The 21,435-nt window shown below is 35.8% G+C and overlaps 2 protein-coding genes across 2 annotated transcripts; one reads left to right on the top strand and one right to left on the bottom strand.

Annotated features, from left to right (window-relative positions):
- The first annotated feature begins 7,916 nt into the window (after positions 1–7,916).
- Positions 7,917–9,305, top strand: LOC132186190 (transcription factor MYB73-like). Its single transcript, XM_059600039.1, has one exon. It carries the CDS (start codon positions 8,030–8,032, stop codon positions 8,960–8,962), a length of 933 nt encoding a protein of 310 aa, XP_059456022.1. The 5' UTR covers positions 7,917–8,029; the 3' UTR covers positions 8,963–9,305.
- A 1,496-nt stretch (positions 9,306–10,801) lies between these two features.
- Positions 10,802–20,671, bottom strand: LOC132186186 (probable cadmium/zinc-transporting ATPase HMA1, chloroplastic). Its single transcript, XM_059600030.1, has 13 exons — positions 20,042–20,671; positions 19,437–19,587; positions 19,101–19,285; positions 18,178–18,324; positions 17,660–17,855; positions 16,619–16,731; positions 16,068–16,309; positions 14,815–14,920; positions 14,036–14,200; positions 12,284–12,500; positions 11,368–11,555; positions 11,210–11,296; positions 10,802–11,114 (listed from the first exon to the last, which is right to left on the bottom strand). The coding sequence occupies exons 1-13, from the start codon at positions 20,540–20,542 to the stop codon at positions 10,935–10,937; spliced, it is 2,478 nt and encodes an 825-aa protein (XP_059456013.1). The 5' UTR covers positions 20,543–20,671; the 3' UTR covers positions 10,802–10,934.
- Positions 20,672–21,435: the final 764 nt, after the last annotated feature.

Genomic DNA, 21,435 nt, shown 5'->3' with positions numbered 1-21,435 from the left:
TCATATTCCACTAATGAACTTGGAACCCAACATAAAATTTGCATAAGGTCATATCTCATCAATTAGAATAGGATCGGATGTGACAACTGGTTAAGGTCGTACTCCATATGTGGACACTCCACATAAGTAGAAGATACATGACCATTTGAGCTACATTCTCACATTCATTCCAAGAGACTATTTCCTAGAAACCCTATCTCCTTTTTTATTTTTTTCAATACACAACTTCCCTAACTAACTTAAGTATTAGAGAGTTTTCCCGTCAACTACCCCCGCAAACCTTCAACTGATTTTACGATTCTATCCTTTTTGCATGCCTCTATTAACTAAGATTGTCTGTTTGATTAACTGCATCATCATAATTTTTAAATTATTTCACTACTTACATTTTAGTAAGCACATGGTATATTGGAAAAGATATTAAATTTGGGCAAATTGATAGGTAATATTTTTGGACATTCATAGAATTTTGATACGATTCACATATCCGAACAGGAAGCGGATTGTCCAAAACTTATTTGGAGGCCTCTAGAGTACTAGAAAACCACCATAAGGGGAAAAGTGCATAGAATTGACACCAGCAGCAACAGGAAAAAGAAAGAAAGAAAGACTAGAAAAAGAGAAAGAAATAAAAGAGAAATAGTGAAAGGAGTAGTTGGGTGGGCCGTATCCAGGTCCCTGTCTGAGTTTTCTGTATGGTATTAAACAAGGGGCTCTCATAATCTCATGTCCTCAACTTTGGTGGTAGTCAGTTGGATGATGGCAGTTTCAAATTACAACACGATTTCGTAATCTTCCTTTTACATTGTATACTATCAATAACCGTATACCTTTCAGAGCTTTCTAATATCTTAATTATAAACTAATTAATCTGGGTCACATCTCACCTAACATATTATTAATTAATATATGAAATCCTCCAAGCTGTGGACTCATTATAATAAGATATCATATATTTCCAACTGGATATGCTTTTCTTTTATTTTATTTTTTTAATACTTGTAAAAACGTATACAGATCTTTTGATATGATTCTTGTGATTTGAGTGCTCCCATGATAATACACTGCAGACATCTGAATATTAAAAAACTAATCTGAGTCTTAATTGCATCGTATTCCTCTCTCTACAGATCCATCTACTTCTAGGATATTTCCAAAATAGTTTTCAATTATATTTTATCTAAAGTAAGAGTTACATTTGATCTCATAGATAAACATCATGGTTCTGCCCCTAACATTAACACATAATTATTAGATCATGCTAAAAATTAACAAAATGTTTGTTAATGACTTTGTTTTTTGTCTTTTGTTTTCTGTGTTCTAAAGTAAGAGTTCGCTTGGTTCTGCGATTTCGATCACCAGAGAAAATTCAAGCAAGTGGATGTGAAAATGCATAACAATATATTCATTAAAGAGTGTTCTTAGGAGTACTGTAGCTTTTACTAAAAGTTGCTTACAAACTAACGTGATAATTTATATGATATTTACCATGTCAACAACTATTTTCTTACGTGACAATTCACATGTCACTTACTATGCTACCTTTTAAAATGTGTACCGTCACATGATACTTGCTTTTCTTACCACAAAAATTATCCATATTCATTAAAGGGGTAATTAGATGGTGAGAAAAACATGTTGCCAATGCAATCCAAGTGCAATGTATGAACAGACAAGGGTTGAATGTGGCCCAGCTTCTAAGCTCCCCAAAAACGTAGCACGTCACATTAGATTTTAGACACAATCTAATGCATGTGAGCTTGTTCCCCAGGACCCCAAGCATCAGTACCACATTGTCTGTGCATTCAAATCGTACGTAAAAAGTGTTCTTCTAAAAAATTAGAAGTTAAATTGTAATTTTATAGAGTAAATTGCCAGTCATTCAAAATTGTGTTAGCATTATGAAATCATTTTTAAATAAAAACGAAACAATATTAAGAAATAAGTCAAAACACAAAATATTAAATAAATAATTTTTTAAATAAAAATCGCTCCCAAAATGTTATAATTAAAAAAAAAAATTGAAATATTGATAAAAATGTTGATTGATTTTGGTTGATAGTTGATGCAAAAGTTGAAATCCGTGTTTACGGTAAGTAAACTGGAGAGGGATGGTGGTTTGGATTTTACTATGAAGGGGCACGAGGCAAATGGTAAAGAGACGGTACATGGAATGGTACCATGGCAACATACGGCTCACGGTAGAGGGAATCATGGGATGTGTGGGTATCATCCATATATCGAATCCCCAAGCAAACCTAAAAGAGATGCTGTCTTTTTCGGTAAACTCAAAAGAACAAAAACCAAAATTTAATAAACAAACACAAAAGCGTTATGCGTTATAGCTGGCAAAGGTCCATGACGTGGTCTCCCCTAACGCTTATCTTCTTGACGGTTATAAAGGAGACAGCAACTGCTTTCTTTCAAAGCGCTCAACCTAAATATAATATTAGCCACAATAAAACTGAGCACCATCTAATAAAAAAAAATAAAAATTGAATTTCTTTTTTTTATAATAATAATAATAATGTATGTGTGGGGGGTTTTGAGTTGTGACGTGTGAATTTGCCACGTCGGGATAATAGGACAAAGGATTCGGGACACCTCCTGCCTGTCCGTGACGTTGACCTATCAATTCCCGTACTTACGTGGCACCCGCTAGCGTGTTTCATGTGTTCCATCAATGAATGTTGTCGTCGTTTTCCTTATTATTAACACGGTGCTCCTTCGAAGCTCGTTTCCCACGTGCCTATTATTTTATGCAAATAATTCAGGAGAGAGAAAAAGGTTCATCTTGTGGACCAAATTTGCCTCTCATCGTTTCATTGTTTTTGTCATTTTCCCCCCCTCTCTCTCTCTCTCTCTTTGAAAGGACACCGTCTTCCTCAACTGCTAATGGATGGTTTCAATTTCAACAAATACATACAGAGAACACTAACCACCGCCTAACTTTGTAGTCTTTGTCACGTATTATTGTTGTTCTTGTTCGATTATGTTATTATTATTTTTTTAAATGGACAGCATTAAACAGAAAAAAGCAAAACATGATCGTCACCTTGTTTACTTCTCTTAACTATATTCCTGTTTTGATGGGCTTTTAATTGGTAAAATAATGGTAGGTTTCTTTTGGATCTAACAATGTTTTATTCTTTTATTAGAAACCTATGCATGGAGAAACATAATAGAGTACTTGCTTGCAACTCTTTCAACCCACTATTCATAACACCCCATGTGTTGAACTCTTATGGCCATTAGAGTCATCTTCTGTGGATATAAAATCTTTTCTTACTTAAGCAACAATTTATTATATTTAAGACATAATAAGTATGAAAACAAAATTTATTAGGGATTTTTTTTTTTTGGTTGGGAAAATCTACTCTAACAAGACACTCCAACTATCTCGAACATTCTCACGTCCATATCGGCTTCCTTGACTTGGGAAACTCGTAAAATAAATAAAAGTGCAAACTTTCAAATCTAAAATGCGACATTTTGGACCGTAAGAAGAAAAAAGCTTTAGTTTGGTTGCATACCTATTTGTAATGGGAAGGACCCCCTCCTCTTTGCTATAATTTTGTTCTGTTTTGTTTGATGTACTCTAAAAAGAAGAAAAAATATATCTTTCTCAATACCCCTACAATGAAGTCAAAATGGGTTTGCATAAGACTACAGAATGAGATTGGACAGCTTCAATTCATACGATAACTTTTTACTATTTTAGGCTAAGTTAACACATATTTGACCAAGAAGAAAAAGAAAAAAGATCTATTCCCAATGTATTATTATAGTTAAACTAGAAGCTCTATCTAGAAATTGCTTTACTATAAAGTATAGATATATTATGTTTGTAAACTCAGGGTTATATTTCTCAGTATTAAATCACTATTTATCTCACTTAAGCTAATATAAAACAATAAATTAAACTATTTAAATAAATATTCCAATAAAAAAAAAAAAAAAAAAACCAAAGGTAAACTTAGAATACATTTGGTTGTAGGTATTGGGAACAAATTATTTAATTTTCAATTTTTATTTTCTAAGACTATACTATATATGATAAGATCCCCAACCCCAACCCCAAATCGGTAGTTAATAGCCTTTGCTTGTGCATTGGACGGACTTTGTGTTTGATAATTTATTTAAAAAATAAAATAAAAATGTTACCCAAAAAAAAAAAAAAACTATAATACTTTTTTTTTTTAATTTATAATTAAAAGTACTTTAAAATTTATGTCATATCAGAATATATATATATATTTTTTAAAGAAAACATGTATAAAAAGCATGTATTAACAAACAGAGCCTTGATATTTTTATTTTTAAATCTGAAAAACAAATGAGCCATGATCGTGGTCCATGGAGGTTCCTTTTATATAATTTTTCGTTTATTCTTTAGTTTATAAAATAATTTAATAATGGACCGACGGCGTCAATTATTTAAGATATTCGAAGAGATTGTGGCTCAGCCTCCTCGGTTGACTGTTCACCGTCACGTGAACCATAAGTTAATTCACCAACAATATCATCGGGGCAGATCCTAAACCGTATTATTATATATACACCACAAATTACTTCAATGTTCATGGATTTCGTTGCCAGAAAGGCTGATATGGAAGGTTATATGTGGAATTTCCAGTTGCTCCCATGCTGCTCTAGAAGTTGCAAGTTGCACGTGTGTCTCCTTTGCGCGGGGCTCGAGCACGTGATGGAGTCTACTTTGCACATGCTGAACTGTTATAGATAAAAACAGGCCTCAAAAAAAAAAAAAAAAGAAAAAAAAAAAAGAAAAAAGAAAAAAGAAAAGAAGGCTGGTGGCCGGTGCCCTTAACAGCTGTCCCCACGAAACGGTTACAATGCTGAAAGTACGATTCTCCATGAATGCAAATCTCAAGTTCTCAACCCTTTTCCTTTGTATGACATAATTCAATTTTTTTTTTTTAATATAAAATAGGGATGTTGGCCCGTTGGGTAAAATTTAGAGAATTAATTTAATGGGGCCACATTTAAGAAAAGTTGAAAATTAATTTGGTAAAATTTTGAAAGAGTGTTTTGTAAAAATTTAAAATTGATTAATTTTTTATTAAATTAAATAAAATTAAAGAAAAGAAAAGGCAGCTATGGTGGTAGTGATTTGGCGGCTACGTAACCAATGATGGACTCGGGGACGGGAGTGGCCTTAATTCCCCCCAAATCACAAGAAAAACAAAAATTTATGATAAAAAAAAAAAATTAATGACTTTTTTGCTAATTGGTTCCTTCCCAAAAATTTTTTGGCCCTTGATCCCTCCTCAAATTGAAACTTGGGTCCGTCCCTGCACATAATCATTTGTTTTGAGTTTTAAGAAGAATTTTATAATTTGTTTTGAAAAATATATAAGTGGTAGGGTCATGTTTGAAAATTTGTTTGGTTAATTTAACTAGTATGTAGTACTTAAGAAGAGTTTTTAGGGTTTAAAACGCGAAAAAGAGCTTTTTAAAAGCTTATCGAACCCGCCAAAAACATGATACGATATACACTTTAAATCTGTTTATACTCTACTAAAACTATCTTTTTAACATCCCCTGGTTGAAGATCTCAATTATTTTTGGTCGAAGAACCACACAAAAACTCCCAACTTCCCCAAAATCGACCAATGGAATCTTACCATCAACTCAATCCATGGCTATAAAATCGTCGGCATAGCCTAATTAAACTACCTATTAAAATATAAATTTAGTTTAATTTCTTATGAGTCTAAAGTTTTAGACCAACAAATAATTTAACATGGTATTGGATGAGTAGTCTGAAAAGTGTATTTATATAAGTATGGATAAGGATAAAGATTTTGACCATCATTATTGAAGTTTGCCTAAGGAATAGCAGGCAGGTCTAATGATATTGAATTATTTGCTTCTGAAAATAACATCGATTTCTCTCATTAACAGTGAGTCAATGTAGACAAGGGCTGATAACTTCGTATAGAAAATGAGGGATTGGGTTGGTTTATTATGTCTCGCTTCCCATCACATGCTGCCAGGTGGCAACAGTTGATTTCATATCATATTATAATCACTTTGCATTAATTGGTTCACGCCCCCTTCCTTCAATTTTCTTAACTACTAATTACTTGTTCAACGACAGAGACAGCTTTCATACTGGAAAAAACGATAAAATCAAGTGGTTAATATTTCCCTCTCCTAAAATTAATATCTGGTGGTTTTGTCGATGTCTATATTGTCAAAATGTCAATGATATATTTTCTAAAAATATTAAAATTATTTTATATAAAGAGTTATACTATTTTTTGCAATTTCATCTTGAAATATTTGCTTTTTTATTAAAGGGTGTACGATCTAATTAAAGTTATTCTTATATTTTATATTACTAAATTATAAATGCCCAAAATTATAAGAAGGTTTAACACACAATTAAACCTTAAATACTTGGACTGTGACTCCACTAAGCATTAAAATCAACGAAAGAACTCCAATATACTTAATTATCCCAAAGAACATGAAAAGGAAAACCTAAACTAAACCATGATTGAATCGAATCCAGTAAAATTTCAGTAATATGAGTTGTCACCGACACTAAGGTCAGTCAAAAGTTATGAAGAAACAAAAACTATAAACATTAAATAAACAATTCAATTTATTCTTTTGGAATATATATTTTACATCCATCCATCCATCCCTTCCCCCACACCAAACCGGCAAACACAAACAGGCATTAGGTAGCGGGTACGACGTACGAGTGACAGAAACGGATACGGAGATCTCATAATCCCCCTGGTTTTATTACAGAATCAAATTTAAAATTTGTTTTTTTTTTTGTTTTTTTTGTTTCTCTTTGTTGTTAAGAAATTAAGATAATCAAAGGGATTTAATTTATTAATCAAAGAGGAGGAGGAGGAGGAGGAAGCTGGGCAGAAAGTCCGTGGGGATGGGAGCGTGTGCACGACCGGTTCCGTACAGGTTAAGAGTGATAGAATAGGCGGTTTTGGCTGTTGGGAAAAGGAATGGGTAAGTGGCAGGTGTCGGTGGGGAAGGTGAGCAGAGGCCGTTAAAGAGGGTGGTGGTGGCAGGTTTACAGGCTGGCCTTGGACAGGAAAGTAGTAATAATTAATTATTCGCCCTCCGATTTTGCGACCGCTCTTGTCGTTTTGCGCCAGCTCAGCATCTCCGTGCGGCCGTTTTTAAATATATTTTAAGGAACGGAAAGCGAAATCCCACACACGAAAATGCTCTACAGCCTGGCTTCCTCAGTCAAACTCACACTTCAAATCTCAAACCTTACCCAACCGTTATCATCGTTATCTCGTTATTTAAATATCTGTTTCTTTTTTCTTCTTTTTTTATCCCAAATATTCCATTTTACCATTTTCTCCCTAGGCTGTATAAATAAATGGGTCAACATAGTTTTATTTCAAACTCTTCTTTTTATTTAGTTTTATTAAATTGATATGTATTTTAAAAAAATAAATTTTTTTTCTCTCTTACAAAAAATTTAAAATCATTTATATTTTATATCATATTAATTAATTAATTTCTTATTTCTGGTCACAAAACTCACACTGAATTTTATTTTATTTAAAAAAAAAGAAAAGAAGCACAAGTTGGATTAAGAAGGGAAGGGAAGGGACGCTCCGAAGGAATGATTAAAGCGAGGAGTGTAGCGGACGCTCCTTTGTGGGAGCGTCCAATTTGGAAAAGTAGAGAGGAGAGAGATGAGTAATGTAAACCAGACTAGCCAATGCAACTCAAACACGACGCGTGTCCATTAGCCAGCTGTATCCCAAATCCCCCCCACGACCGCTTGCCTGGAAGAAGCGGTGCCGAATGTCCATAACGCCTTATCCTAACTCCCCCAGTCATCACCTGCTCAACCGGTCACCCCTCCTCTCCCCATATATATATATCCCCACCTCTCGTCCGCTCTTCCATTCCATCGTAAACGCTCCAAACACAAAGCTCAAATCCAACCCCACCTACTATCTTCTCTGAAACTCGAAAAATATCAGAGCCAGCGGCAGGCGTTACGGAAAGCAAAATGGACCGGATCAAGGGCCCATGGAGCGCGGAGGAGGACGAGGCCCTACAGAGGCTTGTCCAGAAGCACGGCCCAAGAAATTGGTCCCTGATAAGCAAGTCCATACCGGGCCGGTCCGGGAAGTCGTGCAGGCTCAGGTGGTGCAACCAGCTGTCACCGCAGGTGGAGCACAGGGCATTCACGCCGGAGGAGGATGACACAATAATCAGGGCCCACGCGCGGTTCGGGAACAAGTGGGCTACAATCGCCCGGCTCCTGTCGGGTCGAACGGACAACGCGATTAAAAACCACTGGAACTCCACGCTTAAGCGCAAGTACGCGTCCATGGCCACAGAAGACGCCGAAGGGTATGATGGGAATTTCGCTCATCAGCAGCCGTTGAAGAGGTCCGTCAGTGCGGGTTCGGGTTCGAGCGTACCGGTTTATTTGAACCCGAGCAGTCCATCCGGGTCCGATTTGAGCGATTACTCCAGCGTTCCGATTTTGCCCCCATCGTCTCACGTGTACCGACCGGTGGCGAGGACCGGCAGCGTCGTGCCTCCGATGGAAACGACGACGTCTTCGTCGGCGCCGGATCCGGCGGCCAATGACCCTCCGACCTCGTTGTCTCTGTCCCTCCCAGGAGCGGCCGATTCTTGCGAATCATCTTGTCAAGCAGTGGCGGACGCAATAACGATACCTCTATTTCCGGCGGCAGCGGCGCCGGTGGAGACCTCTGCGGCGGCGGAGGTGAACCGGGAGGAGGATCGGGGAATTGGGTTGGTGCCGTTGAGTGCGGAGCTAATGGCAGTGATGCACGAGATGATAAAAAAGGAGGTGAGGAGCTATATGTTGGAGCAGAGTGGTGGTGGTGGGATGTGTATGGGTATGGGTATGAGGGAAGAGGATTTGTTTAGGAACATCAAGAGAATGGGGATCAGCAGGATCGAATAGTAGTGATATTAGTAGTTAGGAAGAATATGGGATAAAGAATGGAGGAAAGGGGAAAGAAAGATGGGCTTTGTTGTTTTTTTCGTTTTTTGCTCTGGTGTTTAGGAATAAGTTTGGGCAATGTACAGAGAGTGAGAGAGAGAGAGAGAGAGAGAGAGAGAGAGGTTGAAGTTTGAATCCAAGCGGTAAAGTTCGGAAAAACTCGGAACTTTTATCTTTCTATGGCCGCCCTGGCCTTGTTCAGCAGGTTTTGGAAACAAAAACATGCAACCAAAAAAAAAAAAAAAAGGGAAAAAGAAAGTTGAAATTTCTCGTTCTAATCCTTTCTTCAATCACTGTTTTCCTCTGTCTCTCTCTCTGAATTTTGAATTTGTATCGGAGCAACGCTACTATTTAGAAGTTATTCCACATACAGGAACAAAAAGAGGGGCAGAATTAGGGAGAGAAATGGAGCAAGACAGTAAATCGACTGGATTGAGCTTCAAACGGCAACAAGGATCTAATAGGATTTGGCTTTAGGTCTCGAGTTTTTTTAAAAAGGAAATCAAATAAATTTTGGACCGTTCAAAAAATTAAATCATGTGTAGGAGGGTAAGAATCCCTAATGCCTAATAATAATAATACTAGTGGGTGCAACTGAAAACAATAACCGTCATACCCATCATCAACTGTTTGCAAACATTTTTAGATGGAAGATGTTATTGGTGACGCTTAATGAGAATGGTGTAATTCAAATAGGGAGTAATGTTTTTGGTTTTTGTTTTTGTTTTTTTTTTTTTTTTTTTTTTTAACATGTTTATATAAGAGGTAGAGGAAAATTTGAGCTAGGAATCTCTGTTCCGGCCAATTAAACTACCTCTTCATAAGAGTGTTTTGGTCATTTTGCAATTGCAGCCGTGTTGAAATGGTTGTGATAGCTATTATGTGATACCAAACAGATAACGTCCATTCTTATCCTCTAAATGAGTCAATGACCCTTACTTGCTGAGGAGAAGCCGCCACTCAACCGATTGAGAAGGGGTCGTCGTCCTTCCTTTTTGTTTTTGAGGACTGGTATCATCTTGTGAGGGGAAGTTGCCTGTCATGGGGGGGTGGGGTTTGTAACATGAATTTAAATCGATAGCTTACCAAAATTTCTTAGATATTTTTATTCCTTTGGATCGATTGGGTACAATTACAAACTACATGAGTAATTTTCTCGGGATAAAAATTAATTTTCTAGCGTTCATTCATAAAAATACCTAGAATTAAAAAAATAATTCAAATTTTTGTGACATTTTTAAAGTTTTGGAGGGCCCGAAACTCTCATAAGGTTCGTATGAAACCTACTTGTCTAAATAAATTTAAACTAGTTGATTAGTCCCATGTATACTTTCATATATTTGCTTGTCAAATTGCTAAGCATTTGGATAACAAATTGCTACAAATCCTTATCAGAAGATTATAAGCCATGGGTTCGTTGGGAGTTGAGAAGAAACACGGAAGGTTAAGACGGTTGGTATTGATAAATGAGCAGTTAGCAGTTAGAAAATGACATGGATGTTTCGTTACTCATAACCATTCTGTTGAACTTTTAATAACATCGGGACATTTAACAGTTTCTTCAATTATTTGTAATGGTTTTGGCAAGACTAGGTTATTTAAGCTGTCTTCTTCCTACCCATCCCCATTTTATTTCGAGCATAGAATAAAGTAGCAGATTAAAATCCCAGAGATGCAGCAAGGATCCAATTTTACTGATTAGGCTTATAAGAAAATAATTTTTTCGACCATTAAAAAAAAAAAAAGAATCTCGAATAAGAGGAAGAAATCGTTTAACAAGACACCGAAGTTCCATTTTTTGAAAATTTCCGGCCCTGTAGTATATATTGCGAATTTCGAACATCTTTGTATAATACACAGATTTGATGATCAGCTTGGGAGAAAAGAATTAACGTTACAAAAAAGAGGGGGGGAGAACTAATGAAAGGGTAAGCTACTGAGTTGCAGCCCGGATGGATCCTGAACTAGAGTTTCGTTTACTAAATAACAGAAGTCTAGACTTAATTTCATGAACCAAATGCCATAGATCCTGCTTCCACGACCATGTCGGATCATTTAGCGCACGTATGGAATTAAGGCAAACAAGAAGAGTACCGCCCTCATGTAAAAGAACCTGCAAGTTCATAAGTAGAGCAATCATTAGATACTAAGGAGCAGGATTAATTTGTATTCATTTACTGGAATCAAAGCCATAAAAATGATTCATACCGTTAACCATAGGGGAAGGAAACCCAAAACAGATGGAAGAGAAGCGAGAAAAATAGAAGATAGAGCAAGGGCCACATTTTGTTTAACCTGCAGGTACATTTAAGTAAAAATCGAGCAGATAACGGCAGATGATGATGAGACCTATGTTAGGAAAGTACCAGTGAAGTTGTTTGCCGGGACTTGGCGATACAGAATGGTACGGCAGAAATAGTGTCCTGCAGCAACAACACATCTGCAACAGCTGTAGCAGTTGCACTAGCGCGTTGAGCAAGCACAATTCCCACAGTGGCAGCAGCCAGTGCTGGTGCATCATTAATACCTTCACCAACCATGATTAGACCTCGCCCTAAATTCCCAAAACATTGTCAAGTTGTATGACCTTCGGGTAAAGAAAAAGTGCAGCTAAAAAGAAAATAGCATGGGAAATTACTAAAATAAACTAAACATTTCTGCAACTTCAGACCTAATCTTTATAAAAGTGGGAGGATTTAATGTAATCAGAATGGTTAAAACATGAAGACCGTCAGTATAAAAGATAATTGAAAATATTACAGGCCAGGGAAAAAACACAATGAACGCATGTGTATGAACGCTTAACTTCCATACTCTCCAAAGTCCATTCAAAGAAGCACAATATCATGCAATGATAGTTGTCATTTCCTTTCTTGATGTTTAAAGCATCAGAAGCCAAAAAATAAATAAAATGATACCCATAGATAGATATGTGTCTGTGTCTGTGTGTGTCTGAACATACATTTTTACCCAAGTTTTTCAGTACAGAGGCAATGTCACTGTATTTATAATTGCAGACTTGTAGTTTATCAAAATGAATACAGGGGGAACTAAGAATTAGTAGTTTATCAAAATTAGGTTCAGTGTCAATGAAAAAACATGCTAAGAATGAAGCTAAAAGACTGGAATCGAGAAAGTAAACCATGCAATATGCAGATGTGACTCTCAAGATCCAGTATATATATATATATATATATATATATATATATATATATATATATATATTTCATTTTGTAAACAAGAAGAAAATGAATTTTTCTGGATCGTTGATAGGGAACTCACCCATATTCCTTGAGACGTCCTTCACATGACTCAGCTTATCCTCAGGCTTCAAGCTGCAATAAACTTCGCTGATGCCCACGGCATTTGCCACTCTCCATGCACTAGACTCATGATCACCAGTTAACATCATTACACGTAGCTTTGCTTGATCGCGTAATTCTACTATGACATCTAAAACGCCAGGTCGTGGTCTATCCTCTAGGTGAATCAATGTTACCTGCATGAACTCAGTGGATAATGCAATTTAGTTCACTGGCATTTTTGATCACTTGACTGCATTTGGATGAAGAATTTGAAAAATTCTTAGAATTTTCAAAAGGACAATTTAAATTGATGGGAATTTCAATCCATTAACTTAAATTTTCATTGTTTGGATAAGCATTTAAAAATTAAGAAATTACAGTATTCCAGTAGTTAAAACAATTTAATGATCATAACACTGACAACTTAGTAATGATGGTGGTATGGTCTAGTGGTGTTGGTTGTGATGGCGGATATTGGTGACACTGGCAAGTGGTGGCGGCAGTATCAACAACAGATATAAATATAGTGTGAAGTGTAATGGTGGTGCTACGAAACAGTAATGTTTGTAGAATTTGTATAATGACACATTCCACTATGAAATTTGAATTTGGGTTTGGATGCCAGAAAATCTCAAATTCAAAATTCCATAGATTTTTTACATAGCTCCCTTCTTATTATTAGCCCAAACAAGGAAAATTAACATTGGAAGATTCCTTAATTACACTTAAAAGTAAAATCTTTCCCTAAATCCCCTCATCCAAACACACCATTAAAGAAAAGGTAGAATATAATATGTGATATGGTAAAATAAGGCACATGAGCCTCTCCACCATAGATGCAAACAAAAAAGCGTATTCTTCTGAGAGACCCTCAAAGTCACCAATCCATCCAAATCCAATTATTCTCACCATTACCCACCTGGAAATAAGTCAAGCTACAGAAGTTTACTACAGCATAAATCCTCTCCACAAGCTAAGGTCACAACTCCAGATCATCTCACACACTAAATCAAACATGCTTAGTATCCATTGTCAAACCGATATGACCACAATATTTAAATAAAGCAAAATACTATATTAACCATAACAAAAGTATTCACAGATGCTTAAAATCATGATGATCATAGCTAACCATTCTACATACGTTGGGTGATCTTCCTTTCTCTTTCGTGCATCTGTTTTTTTTAGATAAAATGACATCAAGACGTAGAAAATAAAAGCAAGGTATTTGAAGATTGTATTGGTTATAGTCCTCTAGGATTTAAATGAAAGATCGAATTAGACCATAGTCAATCTATCTTGAAATGAAGTTGAAAAAACAATTCTGTATTTTGCTTATATGACTCATAATAAGAAATGAGAGTTCGAGAACAGCATAAAGAATGACAGGGAAACTATAGAAAATTATCGAGAATCCCAAGGGTGGCCTAAAGAAAGATTCGTGTTTCAATGCTGGTTGGTGAAAAGAGGTCTTCATTTTGCAGCAACACTGGCCCAAAAATTTTACTTAGTTCATTTTGAAGCAACACTGGAACATGTTATTTTCTTTTGCTAATTTAATTTTTGTATTCATAAATACAAGGAAGATGGAATTGTTTATTCAATACGAAGGTTTGTGAGCTTTAAAATGAAATGTTGACAAAAAAAAAAGGAAGCTAAATTAGCAAACTTACCACCCCCACCCCAAAAAAAAAAAAAAAAAAAAAACCCATAGTGGAAGAAACATTACCTTTTGATTAACAGAAAGAGCAGCATGAACAAACTCACTTCCATAAGAAGATGCATTCACAGCATCCTTGATCTTTTTTGATTCATCTTCTGACTTACAAAACGAAGTGATGAAATCTACAGAACCAAGTGATGCTTTCAACAGTTTAACCCCTGCAGTTCCTGACTATAACAAGAGAAGAATCAATGTAATGTCACTCTTATCCGTCACTGATCAAACAAAGTTAAATGGCGGTGGGTGGAACAAAATAGACGCATGCATGATGTATTCAATATTCATTATGATATGGGATGCATGATCCACACTATAACATTCTAATACACATTTATGGTTTCTTTTTTCTTCTTTTTATTTTTAATTTTTAATTTTTTTTTTATAAAAGTAGTCACAAAATTGAAAAAAATTGGAGGAAACATGTACAAAGAATGAAAACGCTATAGAATTGATTTATTGGAGAAGTGTAGATATCAACTAACAAATACCATACTAACAGTACCCATATCTAATATAGAAGTATAAATTAGCATCATGTCCTGATGATGTGGACACATACAAAGAAAATAAGCCATGGAAGCACATAACAAATTACAAATAAAAAAGAGGCTGGGATAAAATTAGCCATATCCTCCAACTAAAAAGTAAATAAATTAATGCTGACAGTGATAGAGATGTAGATCTTTGAATAACAAGGCCATCTTTTTGAAGCATACAAGCCTAGGTTTTCATCATTAAAGCTGATATGAACGACCACTGAGATATGTTACTGAAGAACACACTACCTCAGTGCCATTGAGAGTCGCAATGAGACCTCTACCAGGAAAATACTCGAAACTTTCAACGGAAACAGAAGGAAGATCTTTCCCTATACTGTGGTCTACAACAGCTCTGAAACAGACAACGAAAAGGAACAGGTAAATACTTTAACAAGAAAAATAAACACTTTCCACTTCATGTCCAACACATTTGAGACAAAGACAAGCATATTCAACTCAATGAAGATCCAAGAAATTATTAGAACATATTTTTGGAAAGTTGAAACACAAACTACTTTTAGACTAGAATACGAAGAAAAAAAGAAAGGATATAAGAGTAGATTTGTCCTTCCCAATTTTTTGAGCAAGAAGCAAAGAAGGTAAAATAGGGCTAACTTAGTGAGAATGAAAGCAGAATCAAGGTATCATATTGTAGAGCAACATAAAAACAATTGAGTTCCACATAAGCAATATGTGTGCATACCATGATTGATTAAGTTTAACTTAAGCAACTACATAATAAATTTCCACAGTGATTTTTTTTTTAAGGAAAGGACACAAAACTCTATTAAGAACTATGGAGTCAGACTGGTAGCACTTCCAATGACTATCAAATTCAAATCAATGGGTCTTGAAGCAGCACAACAGTCTGCCTAACACAACCCCGTTGTAAATTATCCTGCATTTATCTATGGAAACATGCAAATTATATGGTATGCACAAAAGAGAATTACTGGTTCTTTTACAGTGAATACTGAGTTTATATATTACATCCCTAGGAATGCATCCATACGCAAACATATGTAAGAAAGTTTCAAACTTAATTACAGTTTTATGTTTGTTGTTTGAGCCTCTTAACAACTGACTTATATCAAATCTATGGCTTCATCCATAAGAATTATTATGAATCTTAGTCACAATTTCCATCTTTTAATGACATGTATAGGACTTTTTTTTCCTTCTCTAACAGCTTATATGCTCAAGTCAATGCGCACAAAAATTACAAATAGCATCAATGACATACGGTACATTTAAAACCAAGCTACTGTTATGCATCCAACCAGATCATGGGCTTAATATGGCCATGCCCAACAAGGCAATGGTAGACCCAACTGCAAACAGGTGAAGTCTGCTGCATCAACAAGAATTTTTGGTCAAGGTTTCCAGTTAATTTACTTAGAATTATGCCAAGTAACCATGCTATTGAACAAGTCTCGAGTATAAGATTTAGTTTAATCAAACATTTAAGCGAGGAAGAAACTATAGTCTAACAGTGCTACCTTCCAATAGGATGAGTTGTACCCTTCTCCATGGCAGAAGCTACTGCGAGAGCTTCTTTTTCACAGCTGGGAACACAACAGCAAGCAAAATCTGATCTGCTTTTTCTGGCCTGGTGTCCAAAAATCGGTTCAATGGCTTTGAACATGAGCCCTCCAGTTGTCAAAGTCCCAGTTTTATCAAATGCAATAGTGTGGCAAGAAGCTAGAGCATCTAGCACATGCCCACCTTTCAGCAGTATTCCCTGTAAAGATATAAAGTAACATGTCACGACTGTTAAAAAAGTCATGTCGCGCACGAGCAAATTTTTGGTTTATGCCAAAACTGACCTACAATTCAGCATGAATAGGAATTATAAAATTAGATATACAATCACAGTCGTTAGATGAAAGCAGGGAAACACAATAGTAGTTATCAGTCTCTTTTTTTGGTAAGCCCCTAATATTTTTAAGTGGTATGCAGTGTAACTCACAAAAAGATACGTTTAAAGTGTCTACTTAATAAGACCAAAGCAGCTCAGCATTTCTTAAGTACGGATTCAGTTGACAAATACCTTCCTTGCACAGGAACTAATTGCAGTAGCATATGCCAATGGAGCTACAGCCAGTGCACAAGGTGATGCTGCCACCATGAGCCCCAATGCTCTGTAAACCGATCCTCTGCAGGCTACATAGTTAACCAGATTGAACAACTTAAAGACAAGCAAGCCTCCAAAATGTAAATCCAGAAAGGAAAAAAAATCTTTGAAGAAAATGATCATGAGAGAGAGAGAGATTCACTTGAGCATCAATTTTTTTTTTTTTTTTTTTTTTTTTTTTTTTTATAAGTAATGTATAACCATTCAAAGCGTAAAGGAGCACAACCCTAGTATACATGAAATATACAGGAGACCTCTAACTCATGGAGAAAGAAGAACATATTTCTAAAATGTTAAGTGCACAGATAAAGTTTCACTTGAGCATCAAATTTTAAGTACGATAGAACACTTAAAAATGTTAAGAGTATAAGATAATAAAGAAAAACTAAGAAACAAATGAGTTGGTCACTACACTTTTAACATTTTAATCTAGTGCAATGGTTGGATATACCTTGACCAACAGGTTTGGAAATACATAAGGCCCCACATTGTTTCAAAAAAATATAATCTGTAGTAGTTCTCAGGGAAAAAAATAAAGAATGTCTTTATTTGTCTCAGGAATTATTTATCTTGAAAACCAATCAGGTTGTATCTCTTCAATTGGGAAATTTATTTTTAGGAAGATCAGGAAACCAAGTTACTGCAACATATTAGTTTCCTCTAAATATCAAGGAGCAAATTTTCAGTAATTGGGCAAGTCAAAGACTCAAGAAAGTTAACCCAGTTGAGGAACAAAGAGTAATAAAAACTTGCCTACCAAAAGGGGGCAAAAAAGATTGATAACTTCTTATTCAGTGGAATCAATATGTATAATAGCACTGAGGCACTTTCAAGGCAAATGAAGTGAGGCAATAAAACTAACAGCATCATCAATATCAGGAAGTTTAACACGAGTGGCAAGCAATAATTAATTATTCGAGAGCATTCCTGTAACTATAAGCACTTTCTCCAACTTACCAGTTGTGCTAATGAATGGCCACTTGAACAAAAATGGGCCAATGACAGCAACAGCAACGGACAACACTACAACCACCTTGCTGTAATTGTCACCAAATTCATCCAGCCATCTTTGAAGCTTTGGTTTATTCAACTGAGCTTCTTCAGTTAATTGCACAATCCTACTCAGTGTTGATTCTTTCCACGTCTTTCTTGTCTGCAATTAAAAGTAAATGAAATTTTGGGTTTGATATCACTATATATTCATCCAAAAAGTGAGGAAAAAAGTCAGAAACTTACAAAAAAAAAGCCATGAGAAATATCAAGAATGAGGAGTAAAGAGAAAAATTAAATGCAACTCTCTAGCCTTCTTTATATATTTTGTCTGGCAGAAAAAATTATTATCATTTATGCAACAAAGGACATAAAAAACAATCATTTGCAAAAAAACAAAATATAGTGATAACAAGAACACGTCAACGTCTTTCTACATATACATTTATGAAAACATTTAGAAATAAACAGTTTCACACACATACCTTCACAATCATTCTACCATCTAAATTTCTGGCACCACCAGGAATTCTGTCTCCAACAGTTGTCTCCAATGGTTTGACTTCCCCTGTCAAATGCTCAACAGTAATGGTTGCACTGCCTTGGAAAACTTCACAATCTACAGGCACAGACTAATCACAATACCATCCCCCATTACAATGCTTCCATATTCTAATGTATCAACCAGAAAGATTTGGAACTTCAATCCAAAATAAAAACATTAAGACTGCTGCTTGAAATGTAATGATTACAAGTGACATGCAATTATAGTGAGGAAAAAAATAAAATAATTGAATACCACAGTGAGAAAAACTGTTAAATCATATGGGCAAGTTAAAAATAGTTCAGAAAGCAAGATATGTTAGTTAAATTGGTTTTGAGATGCTACTGAATAGTCCATTTTTCAGATACTAGAAATAAAATTATCTAAAACTCACCAAACTCATAGGACCATATTGTTCTTACATTTTTTTTTTTTTTTTTTTTTTTTTTTTAAAAAAAAAAAAAAAAGCCTAAAATATGATAATATCCCTATATTTGTCCATACTACAGATACATAGTGTATACTAAAACTCATGAAGCTTGGATGCACTTCGAAGTTGTAGAAAGTAAAGTGGCCCAAACCGAAAATACAGAATTGGTAAAAACAAGACAAAATATTTCAATCTTTTATATGGCAGTACCAAAACGTCCTAAGGGTCACGTGGACTGGAACCCAGTAATTACTGTCATGAGTCTGGCTAAAGCTAAAGCATACAGGTACAACTTCTTAGATTTTCCAAAAGTCTCAGTAGCAAATACAGGACCATCATCATGCTATCCTCATCTCCAGAGGAATTGTATTGTATAAAGATTATATCCTACAAAACCAAAAGGAAACCAGGGTACTACATCTGCTATCACATACCTCACCCGCCCCAACCAAGATATATGAGCCCACTTCCACGTCATGCACCGGAACCTTTTTGTAAGTAAAATCAGAAGTATTAGGAAGCTCATCATCAACCAGTTCCAGCACAAGAGCAAAATCAGGATAATTCTCCTTCAATTCTTTAACATCAACCATTGCGCGGCTGGTGAAATACTCCTCAGCTGCAGTCACCATACACTAAATGATAAACTTAAACTTCACCAACCAATACATACAAACGTGTATATATATATATATATATATATATATATATATATATATATATATATATATATAAAGTTGCTGCTTAATATGCTAGTTTGAAATGCTTACCGATATGGGCAAGATTAAACATGGCAAGAAGTAACCCTCCTTCTAAGGAGTTCCCCATAAAGATTGATGCAAAGCCCGCAAGAGCCATTAACACATGGATATTTACTTTTCCACCAACAATATCAGTGAGGGCATCAAGTGATGCAGAGACCTGGAAACAAAAATGGCATGCTATTGTAACACATTACCACAGCGTCAAGATAATATTGTGATTATAACCAGTAGAAAATTTTCAACAACCAAAATAAACCAAAAAAGCATATGCACAACCCATAACCAGCAAAAAACCAGAGTCCTAATGATAATAAAAGACAACAGAAAATTCGCATTCCGTAGCTAGCCTTATTCTTTTCATCCAAATATCTTACACACTTCGGTTCCTTCAATACAAATCAACCCCAAATTTTTTACGACAATGCCTTTTTCCCTCTCTTAAATCCCACACAACCGCACGTGAAACACTAAAGTAATGCTCAAAGTAACTAAGACAATCATCTCTAGCTGTGTTGATATGGTTAAATAGCATACAAAGTTAATTAGACTTCAACCATGAATTTTCAATTCAAACACAACACAGAGAATTCAAGACAAAAAATGTATATTACCCCAACTAGAGGAAAAGCGACGATCATGAAAGCGTTCTGCAGAGGCTTCACCGCCGGCTTAGGCACGACGTAAGGACAAGCAGCGGCAGCCAGAAAAAGAGCCGCGGAGCAGCAACACAACTGCAAGTGCTCCCGCAGGAAATCCGCCAAGTGCGTCCATCGGACCGCTCTCGCGAACCCGATCAGCGCTCTCTGAGGCCCGCTCAGCTTGTCGTCCTCATCGCAATGGTGGTGGTGGTGGTGATGGTGATGTTGGTGATGGTGCTCGTGGTCCTCGTGGTGGTGGTGATCGGTGGCCTTGGCGGCGCAACGGAGTTGAGAGAGACGGAAATTCGGGGAATTGAACGGGGGAGAGAGAGGTTTGAATCGAATTATGGGAAATTGGAGGGCTGGTTTGGAAAAAGGTTTGAACGAGTTGAGTGGAGGGAGCTTTGTGCAAGTGGGGAAGGGTCGGAATTTGGTGGTGGAGCGGAGTGAATGAGGGAGGGTTAGGATTTCCATTGATCGAAGGGGTTTGGGGGATTTACAGTCTTCAGTCCATCGTCGATGAAGAGACCGATAGATGAAGGGAGCTGGTTGGGGCCTCAGTGGACTGGGAATTTGTACACATTTGGGGCAGTTGTTGCCCGTCACGCCATCCACACCACACTATGTGCTCATTTTCGGGCCGGGGCTTTAGTGGAAATACATGTTTCAACCAGCACAACGTCGTCGTTTTAACTATGAAATTCAATTAAAAAAAGCAATTGTTGCAGCGACATTTGAGATTCTCAAAGAGTCAAAGGGTAACTAAATTCGCCGCAATAACTTTTTTTTAAAAAAAAAAATAAAAATCAATATTTCTCACCCTCTAAATCTTCTTCACTTTATTAAAAAAATTATTTTTTAATAATTATATATATATATTTTGTGAGTTATGTAATAGGATTATAGGAGAGTTGATTCTCACTCATCCCAATGCCTCCACTATCTTGTATCTACTTCTTTAATCTTTGTACGAATATTGCTAGGATATTCCAACTTTAATCTTTGTACCTAACTTCTTAATTATATACTTTTAATCATTTAACCAATTATGAAACATATTAATTTGTTAAGAAATTATAGTTTAATTGTCCTAACTTAAGCTCCACTTGTTTCAATGTAAACTTTTTTTTGGAAAATGTTTTTCCTATTTTTCGATGTTTAGTACGATCGAAAATCTTGATCAAACCAATTTTTTTTTTTTTGTAAAATGGTTTCCTTTTTTTCATAAACCATTTTTTCAAGTTTATGTATCTCCTTCTCAACCCACAACATCAAATTTTATTCTCGTACGCACTCTTTCTTGCATTTTATTGTTTCTACCATTAGAAGTTGCCGGCCACTGACAGCCACTGCTGGTTATCATTGTT

This window comes from Corylus avellana, chromosome ca7 (assembly GCF_901000735.1).
Source record: "Corylus avellana chromosome ca7, CavTom2PMs-1.0".
NCBI classification, from domain to species: Eukaryota; Viridiplantae; Streptophyta; class Magnoliopsida; order Fagales; family Betulaceae; genus Corylus; species Corylus avellana.
The sequence above is the reverse complement of the archived record's forward strand: the minus strand, read 5'-3'. Positions and strand labels throughout refer to the sequence as shown.